This window comes from Ovis aries, chromosome 1 (genome assembly GCF_016772045.2).
Source record: "Ovis aries strain OAR_USU_Benz2616 breed Rambouillet chromosome 1, ARS-UI_Ramb_v3.0, whole genome shotgun sequence".
Taxonomy (NCBI): domain Eukaryota; kingdom Metazoa; phylum Chordata; class Mammalia; order Artiodactyla; family Bovidae; genus Ovis; species Ovis aries.
The window spans coordinates 260,921,759-260,934,523 of record NC_056054.1 but is presented as its reverse complement, the minus strand read 5'-3'; the positions used below and the strand labels follow the sequence as shown (position 1 = coordinate 260,934,523).

At 44.6% G+C, this 12,765-nt stretch overlaps 1 protein-coding gene across 1 annotated transcript in view; it reads left to right on the top strand.

The window, feature by feature from the left end:
- Positions 1–12,765, top strand: part of DSCAM (DS cell adhesion molecule) — an 827,097-nt gene that overhangs the window by 757,496 nt on the left and 56,836 nt on the right. Inside the window, exons 24-27 of the mRNA XM_042237343.2 lie at positions 2,044–2,207; positions 3,888–3,986; positions 8,085–8,273; positions 9,918–10,208. Coding sequence (XP_042093277.2) covers positions 2,044–2,207; positions 3,888–3,986; positions 8,085–8,273; positions 9,918–10,208 — 743 coding nt within the window. The remainder of the gene's footprint in view (positions 1–2,043; positions 2,208–3,887; positions 3,987–8,084; positions 8,274–9,917; positions 10,209–12,765) is intronic.

Sequence of the window (12,765 nt, the reverse complement as noted above, 5' to 3'; positions counted from 1 at the left end):
TCAATTCCCTTAAAACTCTTAGCTTTAAGTTCATGACAATGCTCCCGAGGAAAATAGTTTAGCCAACTGAATAATTTCTGTGTAAATTTTCTGTACCTTATCATGAAAATCCCTTATATATCTGAGATGAACATACCCAAGGAGACTGGAGACTTACGCTTATCTCTTCTCCTTCCAAGACAATGGGCCAACCAACCCTAATTGAAATGCTCTGAGAAATAGCTTTAAGAAATGGAATACATTGTCGTTATTGTTGTTCAGTTCCTAAGTCATGTCAGACTCTGCGACCTCACAGACTGCAACAGGCTACTCTTTCCTGTCCTTCACTGTCTCCCAGTTTGCTCAAACTCATGTCCATTGAATTGGTGATGCCATCCAACCATCCCATCCTCTGTCACCCCCTTCTCCCACCCTCACTCTTTCCCAGCATCAGGGTCTTTTCAAATGAGTCAGTTCTTCACAACAGGTGGCCAAAGTACTGGAGTTTCAGCTTCAGCATCAGTCTTTCCTATGAATATTCAGGCTGATTTCCTTTAGGATTAACTGGTTTGATCTCCTTGCTGTCCAAGGGACTCTCAAGGGTCTTCTCCATCACCACAATTCAAAAGCAGCAGTTCTTCAGCACTTGTCCTTCTTTACGGTCCTTTTGATTTCTTTATGGAATACATTAGGACTTTGCTAAGAATTAAAGATTTTAAAATTTTAAAAAAATAAATAAATAAATTTGTAGTTAAAAAAAATTTAAAAAAAAAACAACCTGGTTTTCCATGCTCGGTAGGAATTATTGAAATAATGACAGCTGAGATGGAAGGGAGAAAGTGGATGAAATAGGTTCCATTCATGTAACTTTTTAAAGTACTTTATTCAGAGAAATAAATTAAGATATAAATAAAGGGCTGAGCATTCACTGATGAACCTAGAGATTTGAGATTTGAGATTGAGAAGAGTCCTTATTTCCAAACAAAGGCACTTCAAAGACATAAACTATTAAAATGATAGTCTTGGTATATGTGTGCTAAGTCACTGAATCATGTCTGACTCTTTGCAGCCCCATGGACTATAACCTACCAGGCTCCTCAGTCCATGGGATTCTCCAGGCAAGAACACTGGAGTGGGTTGCCATGCCCTCCTCAGTGACTACTTGCTCATCTCTTTTAATGTCAGTTAAGGAAATAAGCCAGCTCCCAAGTTAAGTGGCGTCCACCAGATGTGGGGATGGCCCTAGATGACTGGGCAATCCCCTCTCCCTGTGGCCAAGGCTAAGAAATCGCCAAGGAGTTCTCTTTATACCAGGGTTGGCTCATCTCCCTCTTGGCACACTACAGTTCATTTCTGTTGCCACAGTCATTAACAACTGCAATTTTCCATGAATCTACAAGCCACCCCAAAAGTTAATTTGTCCCAATATGATCTGGTCAAAATGGTATCTTCCCACAGAACCAATCTCGTTTGGGATATGGCAAGCATTGACCTATGTCAGGAGCCAGAAGCCACACAGACCTCCACCCAGACTTCTCTTCAACACAGCATTTTGTACGAATAATCAAACTCAGCTGTGTGACTGTTTTCATCATATAATCATGATTTCAGTCAATTCAATTCAGTTCAGTCGCTCAGTTGTGTCCAACTCTTTGCGACCCCATGAATCACAGCACATCAGGCCTCCCTGTCCATCACCAACTCCTGGAGTTCACTCAGACTCACGTCCATCGAGTCAGTGATGCCATCCAGCCATCTCATCCTCTGTCGTCCCCTTTTCCTCCTGCCCCCAATCCCTCCCAGCATCAGAGTCTTTTCCAATGAGTCAACTCTTCACATGAGGTGGCCAAAGTACTGGAGTTTCAGCTTTAGCATCATTCCTTCCAAAGAACACCCAGGGCTGATCTCCTTTAGAATGGACTGGTTGGATCATGGTTTAGTCCTTACTTAATATAATATTCCGAATGGGTTGTCTGTGTCGGAGGGTGTTTATGCTTTTCCCCAACCTCAGCTGACTTAGATTGTAATTTCTTTAATCTGCGCCTTTTTCTTCCTGTGAGGTAGTAACGGGACCCCCAGCCTGGTAACGATTGATGGGCGGAGAAGCGTCTTCAGCAATGGCAGCTTTGTCATCCGCACTGTGAAGGCAGAGGACTCTGGCTATTACAGCTGTATCGCCAATAACAACTGGGGGTCGGATGAAATTATCTTAAATTTACAAGTACAAGGTACCACGTCTGGGGGTTCTTCTTAATGCTACTTTTTGTATGTATGCCTATGTGCAAAGAATGAAAGTGAGAAAATTTAAAAATCAGCCTTTGTATGGAACTAATTGCTACTTTCATATAACAAAAGCATAGATGTTCATTTTGGAGACTAGATTTAAACAAATCAAGGTAAAAAAAAAAAAGCATTCATAACCTGAGAGCTAACACTGTTTCCATGTTTTCATATGAAAACCTAGTCTCATCTGTCTTTATGTGTGCATCGCTGAGAAAGCCCTTCCTAATAACATGCTAATTGCACAATTTATTCCACACGTATATAAGCATCACCCAAAAAATACCAGCAAGAAATAATTCCAAATTGAGATGCTTTATGAATGTTAATTAACTCACTAGTCATATGCAATGTATATTAAAAGGACACTAGCTAAAACTCTATAGGGCATTCATGTTTAATTATGTATTTAATACAGTGTATGTAATATTTTTTTACTTCATACTCCAAAAGTACATGACAAATTTAAGACTGCTGGATTAAAAGCATGCATAAAATCCCAAATGGCTGCTGATTGGGTTCAAATTTGGATGCACAGTGATATTTTATTAGTAGAAAAATCAAAGTGTATACGTTTCCAGATGTGTTATTACATCAATAATTAATATAGTGTTAACAATATTGTCACATTAAATTAATCACATTAATTTGTGTTATCATATTAATAAATCACAGAAGGCTTGATAAAAAATAAAATAAATGTTGCCCTTAGTGAGAGGGAAGGGAAGGAGAACTATTTTTTTCAATAATGTAAAATTGGCCTGGAATTTCAAGTAACTTGAAGTTGGGATAATTTCAGGGCATTTTTCAGAGATAGACACTGTGTTATAACTGTAAAGAGATGAATCTATTTTTCATGGCTTTGGGTTAATACCAGGCTTCTCTCAGAGGAAAAGAGCAGGACATTTTATGAGAAGCTTTCTGTATAATTTTGATAATCTTACTCCAAATTTCTTCAGTATTTCTGTCCAGAGAGCTAATCCAAGATATTACTAAGGCTCGTTGATAAGAAGTATGTATTCTTCGAACCTTATGTGACAGTTCAATTGTGTGTACTGCCACTCAGTGGTGCACTTATGATTTCAGTGGAGAGTGTGTGTGTGTGTGTGTGTGTGTGTGTGTGTGTGTGTGTGTGTGTGTGTGTTGCCTCTTGGAAGGGTGGGTCAAATACTGGAAATTTTTGCAGTTTTTTTCTCACTAGCTACACTTACCCTCCCCCTTTCATATAGCTGAGAACAGAAAAGCTAAGTGGGTGACATTTGTCTTCATCATTTGAATCATGGCTGAAATTCAGAGCAAAATAATGCATGTATCTGTAGTAAGTTCACAGAAGGTTTTAATGAATGATAAGCCACTCAGATACTCAAGGAACTGGCGAGGGAATGAAGAAATAAATCCAAGTAGAAATGGGGTTGAATTTCTTTAAAGAATAGAATCATTCTCTTCTATCTCTTTAGCCCAAGATATCAACTAAATAGACATTTTGACAGACATGAATTGCATATTTTGTCAACCTGAAACATTTACTTAATAAATGGCTGTTAAAAATCATTTGGTAAATGACTGTTAAAGAAGGCTGAAGATGTGAACAACTAATTCTTGTTTTCTAAAAACTGCTTCCTCTCTAGTTCCACCAGATCAGCCTCGGCTCACAGTTTCAAAAACCACCTCTTCTTCCATCACCCTCTCATGGCTCCCTGGGGACAATGGAGGCAGTTCTATCAGAGGTAAGAAGAAAGAGGTTGCCTGCAATGGTTGATTACTTGACATTATCCACAAGTTGGTAAGTGACACGTTTTTATCAAATAATTATCATGTGTTAGTTTATTTCTCCCCCAAACTCATCATATAATGAATTCTTCCATTACCTATACACACACCCCAAAAAACACACATCTATCTTTATAGTATTTGTTGTCACTCACTCATTCATCCAAGGAAATCCATTCACAGAATCAGTACCATGCATCTAATCTGAGTGAAATATTAACACATGCCAAGAAAGACCATGAGTATGAGCAAACTCCAGGAGAGAGTGAAGGACAGGGAAGCCTGGCGTGCTTCGGTCTATGGGGTCACAGACAGTTGGACATGACTTAGCAATTGAACAACAGCAATAAATAAAGAAAAAACAAATGCAGTGCCTCTCCCCTAAGAGGCTACATTGCGTTTCTTCCCCTTGTTGTCAACACTGCTTCTTCTGTTCAGATACTCATTCCTTCAGTTGAGTAACCACAGTGACTGTTCTGATTTACAATGGACTAAAAGATGGGAGTGACCTAGTTCCACAAATCTTTTGCAATCAGGAGTAGAAAAGAATAAGGGTATTTAAATGGAAGGAAGGGGCTTCCCTGGTGGCTCAGAGGGTAAAGAATCTGCCTGCAGTGTGGGAGACCTGGGTTCAATCCCTGGGTTGGGACGATCCCCTGGAGAAGGAAATGGCAACCCACACCAGTATTCCTGCCTGGAGAATCCCATGGACAGTGGAGCCTGGCAGGTTACAGTCCATGGGGTCACAAAGAGTCAGACATGAATGAGTGAGTAACACGTCCACTTTCACAAGCTGAAGGAATGAGCTAGCCTGATGATTCCAGCCTCAATAGGATTGGGAGAACATTCTGCGCAATATGTGGACCAAGCAGAGAGAAAGAACCCAGAGGAGCAACTGCAGATGCATGAGATGAAGGAGCAAGTGACAAAGAGAAAAGGGGTCCTAGAGCAGCTGGGAGAGGTTGGAGGATAGATTTCTGCAGGCAGAGGACAACCTTCTTCTGAGAGAGGAGGAAGGTGAAGAGACAACTGGACAAGCAGAGCCATTTTAGAGCAAAGCCAGTGGCGTCTGGAGCCAGCTCATTTCAGCACATGATAGCAAGTTGCCGCTCCTCTTCCCAGCTTTGCCCTCAATAATCACAGCCAGGTCAGCGATATTTGCATACCACCAGAATGAAAAATGCTACCCAGAGGGGCTTTTCTTTTTTCAAGAGCCAATTGTTAAATATTGATTAGTGTTCTACTGGGCAAAGGGGAGGATCTTTCCCTGTTGTAGGGAAGAAAAAGGTGATATTATTTTTTTTAAATGGTTGGATGATTAGGGGAGAGGATGTGTTTGTGGGTTTGAGGAGCGTGGGTAAAATCTGTAACAGATGCCAAAGGAAATGTACAGGAAGTCATTAATGGGGAAGCAAAGCCATTGCCGAGAGGAACAAGGCCCCAGCTGCAGGGAAACTGCGCAGATTGCAGGGGTCACAGTCATCACAGGTTAGTGACTTGCTCAAGAGGTGCTGGGCCAGCTGCACAGGGAGGAGAAGCACGGTTACCAAAGCTGGTGACTGGCAGGGTAAGTGTGGCCAGGACTCACCAGAGTGAGTGAAACCAGGCTTCTGGTTAAGATGGTCTACCAGAGGTTCTAAGCTGGGTGGAGAACCTTTAAAAAATGGGGCACCAGTGGAGGAGTCTGAGGAACCCTAGGACTCAAGGCTCAAATGACACAAAGTCTTGGATCTGGAGGGGCTTCTCTGGTGGCTCAGATAGTAAAGAATCTGCCTGCAATGCAGAAGACTCAGGTTCAATCCCTGGGTTGGGAAGAGTCCCTGGAGAAGAGAAGCATCCCACTCCGGTATGCTTGCCTGGAGAATCGCATGGACAGAGGAAGTGTGAATTCATGGGAGAAGAATTACAGGAAGGGCATGGAGTGGAAGGTCTTAGAGATGGAGCCAATTTCAGTAATGAAGAGTTTCCAAGCAAAGATGACCAGAAATCCTTGAAATACAGTGGGGGCCAAAGCCATTGACATGGGGGTTCCCATGGCCAGTGGTTAGAAAAGCTTCCTAGAAGTGGTTTAGATGGAGGACATGAGAAGGAAAGCACAAGCCCCATGATGCATGGGGCACCAAGGAGTAGTGAAGTTAGGATATGACGGTGGAAGCTAGACCCAGATCCATCACTCACCTGTCCAGTGCTGAGTGCAGGTCAGGAACAGGAAGGGGAAAACAAAGCTAAGGAAAGAGGAGGGGCCCCAAGGCTGCCGGGGCCAGAGGGCAGGGAAGGAGGACGCAATAGAGATGGTGCTGACGATGGCCGCAGAAGGAGGAGTCAGAGACAGGTGACCTCATGTGAGACGCATGGAAAACACTGACTTCTGGCAGCTTGGGGTTCACAGGCTCTGTGGTGCGGAGGTGAGAAGTGCTTTCTTACTGGTGTTAAAATGGAGTTCCGTGGGCAGGAGAGAAGATGGCAGCATGCTGCTATAAGGACACCACGCATCAAGCAGGCTCCTGGGCTGTCTGGGTGTGAAGGCTTAGGAGACAAGGGCAGAGCAGACAGGACATATTTGCCCCAGGAAGGTGGATGGGGTGGCAGGGATGAAGGCTGCAACAGGGGTGGGGGTTGTCTCCATGGTCACAGGGGCCCAGGAGCACAGGCTTCAGAGTCTGACAGTGGGATGTGAATCCTGCTGGTAAGACCCAAGTGTGATCACCTAACCTCTCTGGACCTCAGTGTCTTGGTCAGTGCTCTGGAGATGTTAATTACTAATGTGCAAGGTTATGTGAGGTGGTGTGAGTAACAGGCTGTGGATAATGCCCGACACAGTGATTGTGGACTGAGCAGAGTTGACTGAGGAGAGTCCTACCCCTTTTGATAGCTCACCCCTTCTCCAAAACTCTGGTTCTCTATAAAACCAAATATATATTATATATAATGTGAAAGTGTGACAGTGTTAGTAGCTCAGTCTTATCTGGCTCTCTGAGTCTCCAGGACAGTAGCCCACCAGGCTCCTCTGTCCTTGGGATTCTCCAGGCAAGAACACTGAGTGGGTTGCTGCTGCTGCTAAGTCGCTTCAGTCGTGTCCGACTCTGTGTGACCCCATAGATGGCAGCCCACCAGTCTCCTCCATCCCTGGGATTCTCTAGGCAAGAACACTGGAGTGGGTTGCCATTTCCTTCTCCAATACCTGAAAGTGAAAAGTGAAAGTGAAGCCGCTCAGTCATGTACGACTCTTAGTGACTCCATGGACTGCAGCCTACCAGGCTCCTCCGTCCATGGGATTTTCCAGGCAAGAGTACTGGAGTGGGGTGCCATCGCCTTCTCCATTGAACCACCAGGAGGGTATTATAAAAATATTTATATATCAATATATATTTAATAAATAATATATAATATAAATATATTGATATATAATATATTATATATAAATAATATATATTAATATATATTGAATATATAACATATATTTATATATGGGGGCTTCACTGGTGGCTCAGACTATAAAGAATCTGCCTATAATGCAGGAGACCTGGGTTCAATCCCTGGGTTGGAAAATCCCCTGGAGGAGGGCATGGCAACCTACTCCAGTATTCTTGCCTGGAGAATTCCATGGACAGAGGAGCCTGATGAGCTATAGTCCATAGGGTCAGAGAGAATCAGACACAACTGAAGTGGCTTAGCATGCCTGCACGTAATATATATAATATATAAAAATAGCCCAGCTTCAGACTACACCTGTTCCTAAGGATTGGGCTCATGTGCTCTGAAGATCGGATATTTAGAGATCGGGTTTCCAGTTACACCTTTTAAAGAGAATGGGCAGAACGTGGTTTTAACTTCATTACAATCTCCAGCACTCCCACCATTGTAGCATCTGGTGTAGCCTAAATATCTCATAATCAATATGTCATCCCAGCACTTCTCCCAGTTGGGATTTAGTGTCCTGGAGCTCAATTATTCTCTTCTGAAGATATACAGTTCTGAGAACTCACCCTGCACACAATCCAAACATTCGAGGGAAAGCAAGTAATGTTCCCGTGACTGCCTCTTGTTTTCCGAAGGATATATACTGCAGTACTCCGAGGACAACAGTGAGCAGTGGGGGAGTTTTCCCATCAGCCCCAGTGAACGCTCCTACCGCCTGGAAAACCTGAAGTGTGGGACTTGGTACAAGTTCACTCTCACTGCACAGAACGGAGTGGGACCCGGGCGCATAAGTGAGATCATAGAAGCAAAAACATTGGGCAAAGGTATGTAAGACTTCTGTTGTTTCTAGAAATCCTCTGTCTTTCAGATCAAAGTTGGGTGGGGACGCCAGATTGGAGTCACAAAAGACCACATCATGGATCTGTGAGCTTGAATGTTGTTACGCCTGGATGGGTCTGGCAGTGTTTCAGCATACTGAAAGAGATGGCTGGTCTTTATAAAATAGTCTGATTCTCTTTTTTTAATTATTTCATTGGCACTTTAAAAGAAGAGTGTCCGCAGACATAAAAAACAAGCTTGTGGTCACCAAAGGGGAAAGGTGGAAAGGAGGACTAAATTGGGAGTTTGGATTTAACAGATACACACTATTGTGTATAAAATAGATCATCAACAAGGACCTACTGTAGAGCACATGGAACTGTACTCACTATTTTGTAATGACCTAAAAGGGAAAAGAATCTTAAAAGAATATATATATATATATATATATATATATATATACACACACACACACACACACACAGACATACACATATGTATAACTGAATCACTTTGCTCTATACTTGAAACCAATGCAACATTGTATATAACTATACTTCAATAAAAATGTTTTTTTTTTAAATGTCATTTGAAAATCAAGGGCTTTGGTGCCAACAGTGCTACTCCGTTCCCAGGCTGAGTAGCCATGAAGTGTGACCTTTGCCCTCTTACCTTCTCCTAAGGTGACCTCCTCCCTTGTCACCTCCTCTCTTCTATTTATAACCATCATGTTGCCTCATAGACTCTGCTTTCCAGGTGAGAAGTCACTGGGGTTGACTGTTAACCTTCAGTGTGAGTTGGTTTTTCCTCTGAAAGGTGGACCTTCAGGGAGGTGAACCCCAGGGCAGTGATGTTCAGAGGTGAAATATGCAGCCTGGAACGAGCAGTGGGAGGGAGGGACAGAGCTGCACGTGAGTGTAGGTGAGGAGGTGAAGAGAGGGTCTTTGCAGGTTTCCTCCCGCTAACTCTCATCCAGTGGCATGGACCACATGACAGGCATGCCAGACATCAGCAGGCGAGGGTGTCATTTGGATGCAGTGCTGAGTTTTGGATAACACACACCAGGGCTCAGATGATGAAGTGCTGACTTCTGCAGAAATATACCCGTTGGGTCCCTGGGTTCCAGTACAAGGCGCTTGGACAGCAAGGGTGCTGTGGGTACTTCCCACATCTGAGTCTGCCTTCTCTTGGGCCAGGTCCATGAATGGCCACATAAGCCCAGCACATGACAGTGGTTCCTTCAAAACTACTCAAGGAGGAGGAATCCCTCAAAGCTACCTGAGAGGCTGTGTCCTGGGCTGACATCCTAAGTTTTGTCCACCAAATAAAACAAACAAACAAACAACAAAAAAAAAAAAACACTCAAGGAAACACATACCTGAGAACAGAATTGTTCTTCAGGGAAATCTAAGATTCACAAAGATAACCGCTACCCACCCAATGTTCCCTTTCATTCCTAGATTATTTTGGCTGGGACAGCCTGTTGGTTCATAAGATCCTGGTAAAGAGTGGACAGGTAGCAAGTAGCCTGTGACCCAGACTTGGACTGAGCCCCTCGCCTATGGGGAAGCAGTCTAAGGCAGTGTGGGATGACCTTGGTGACCTTCACTCACACACCCTGTGGCCTGGCCCCTATGCCTTTTCTGCAGAGCCCCAGTTCTCGAAGGAGCAGGAGCTCTTCGCTAGCATCAATACCACACGTGTGCGGCTCAACCTCATCGGCTGGAATGACGGTGGCTGCCCCATCACCTCCTTCACACTCGAGTACAGACCCTTCGGGACCACAGTCTGGACCACAGCCCAGCGAACCTCCCTCTCCAAGTCCTACATCCTGTACGACCTGCAGGAGGCCACGTGGTATGAGCTACAGATGAGGGTGTGCAACAGCGCGGGCTGCGCAGAGAAACAGACCAACTTCGCCACGCTCAACTACGATGGCAGTAAGCTGGCCCTGGCCTCCCGCTTGCATCTCGGGACACGTGCACAAACTCGCTGTCCCTCTCCCATTCGACATCCATCCTCGGCGCAGTGTGACCTGTGCCCGCAGATCCCCTTAAGCTTGGGGGCCGTCCAGTCTGCTCCCCGCAGGGCTCCCTAGACCAGGTACCCATGTGCCCATGGCTGAGTTCCAGGAAGGAGGGACTGAGGCCCGGGGACCCTCACCAGGCAGTCAGGGTGCAGGAGTGACTTCTCTTCGGGCTGAAGGTTTCTCTGCACGTGGTTGGTGCTTGGTCATGACTGTGAGCTAACACTGCTTTTGTTGTCTTCCTCCCCTCCGCCCACCCCATCCCAAACCACATGACAGCTTTCTTTTTCCTCTCATTTAGCCCTTAAATTGCATGTTCAAAAGCAGTTTTCCATAAGTGAAGGCACTTATGTTAGTCTCTGAGAAGAAACAGAGGCACAGATAGAGATAGAATAATGTCATAGGATGGTAGTGGGCATGCACACACATGCACTTACATGCACACATTCGTAGGCTCACACGCACACAAACATGCAATTGGCAAGGGGTTTCTGAAAACCAGGCAAGGTGTCTCGTGATGATTAGTTGACCGAAAATAAGAGAAAGACATTTTTCTCCTTTTTTTCCTACAACTAGTATTGTGAGCCATTTATTGATGTTGAACAAATGTCAAGCCCAGTGAAGCTAAAGACAGTCTGATGTTGATGGTTCTGCAGTCAGGGAATTTCAGACAGTCCTAACTAGAAGCACGTTGAGCTGATTTTTGCAGCTTTGCAGCAGTGGTCCACTCTGGGAAAGGCAGTGGCTGAATTAGGTGCTGTGCTTATTTGTAAAAACAGTCTCCACTGGTTAGATAATTTGGAGCTGTGGGCTCAGCTCCCTCAGAGCCCCCGTCCAGTGTCTACCCACCAGGCCAGACCACGGTGCTGGGTGACTTACCCAGAAAGTCTGTGCTTGAGCAAACAGCCCCACTATATTCTTCACTGGAAAGGCTAAGGGGTGTCCTCTCCTGTGCTTGTGTGCATTCAGGATCTTGCCTTAATTATAGCCCTGGCAGGAACTTCCTTGGAGTACTGGTTATCCTGTCCTAAGAAAAGAGAGTCCATAAACCCAAGGAGCCTGGAACATGACCAGAGGATGCTCTGAAGGTGATGTGGACTCCGCTCCTCCCTTAGCCATTTTCTCCTGGTCAGTCTTGACCAGCCCTGGGCTTGTTCCTCCCACCCTGGCACACTGTAAACCCACCCTGGAATTTCCTGCACAAATTCCTCCTCAGCCACAGCACAGGCTTGCCCCCAGCATTGCAGGCCTGGGTGGGGTGAAGGCAAGAAGGTGCCTATGTGGGAGTCCTGCGGCTGGTGATACCAGCCTGGGCCCCCACCGTCAAGGCCCCTGATCCAGCTCCCAGAAGTGAGGCTTCTCAGAAGCCCTGCTCCTCCTGGGCCACATCACTCTAATCTCCTGGCCTCAATCAGCAATGACTGCACTTCAAGAGGTTCCATCACAGAGCATCAGCCCATAGAGCAGCACGTCTGACCTGCTTTCTCCTCCAACTCTGTTTCATTCTTTGATCTGACAAACTAAAGGGCTTTGATGCTGACCAGACATTTTCCCTAGCGTTTAAAGGCTCCCCAAAGTCCTTTGCTAGCAGGGTACACATTTGAGCAGAAAGTACATTTCTTGCTTTAGACGATGGATGTCCACTAATTGCCTTTCGATCATACCGCTCTGGCACCCAGCCTCACTGTAATCTGTGTGGTCCAGCGTGCACAGCTTCAAGGTGCACGTTGTTGATAGGCTTACAGCTAATCATTTAATTAGCAACCTCTCACATGCAGCATTTGAAACTGTCATTCTTACTTACAAAGTGCTCTGCAGACTTTAAATGGTTATTTTCTAAAAGAAATATCCTCACTTTATCCGAGATCTCAGATTAGAATCATGAAAAACGTCCTACATGTAAAATGTTCTGAAATCTGAGATGATTGTATTACACTAGAAAGAAAAATGCATATGTCTATTTTCCTTGAAAAAGGTTACATATTTCTTTGAACCAAGCTTTGTGGATATATAGCTTTAATATCTCTTGTGTCATTTCTGCCTGAAGAATTTTTTTTTTCATTTGGGAGAAAACAAACATTGATGATTAGCTTTCTGGCTGTACTAGTCAGATTTCAGATTCTTCTGGTTTGGGGGGTTTTTTTGGACTCTTTCTTCTGCCATTCCCTCCGCCAGGTGTTTATACTGGTCCTGTGTCATCTTGGTTTTGCAGACACATCCTCACCTGCCCTCACCCTTTTGTGCCTCTTACCTGAGTTCTGAGCATTTGCAGACCTGGGGCTCCAGCCAAAACTGGAGTTTTTAAGTTGGAAGAATGATATTATTGGCCTTAGCAGACAGCATAGGGGCCTGGTGTTCTGTATCCCTGCTCTACTCACTAAATGCAGGACAAAGACGCTTTTTGTTCAAAGGGAAATTATATTATTTTTGCATTATTTTTCCTAAATTACTGACTTCGTGGCCCTTGTTTT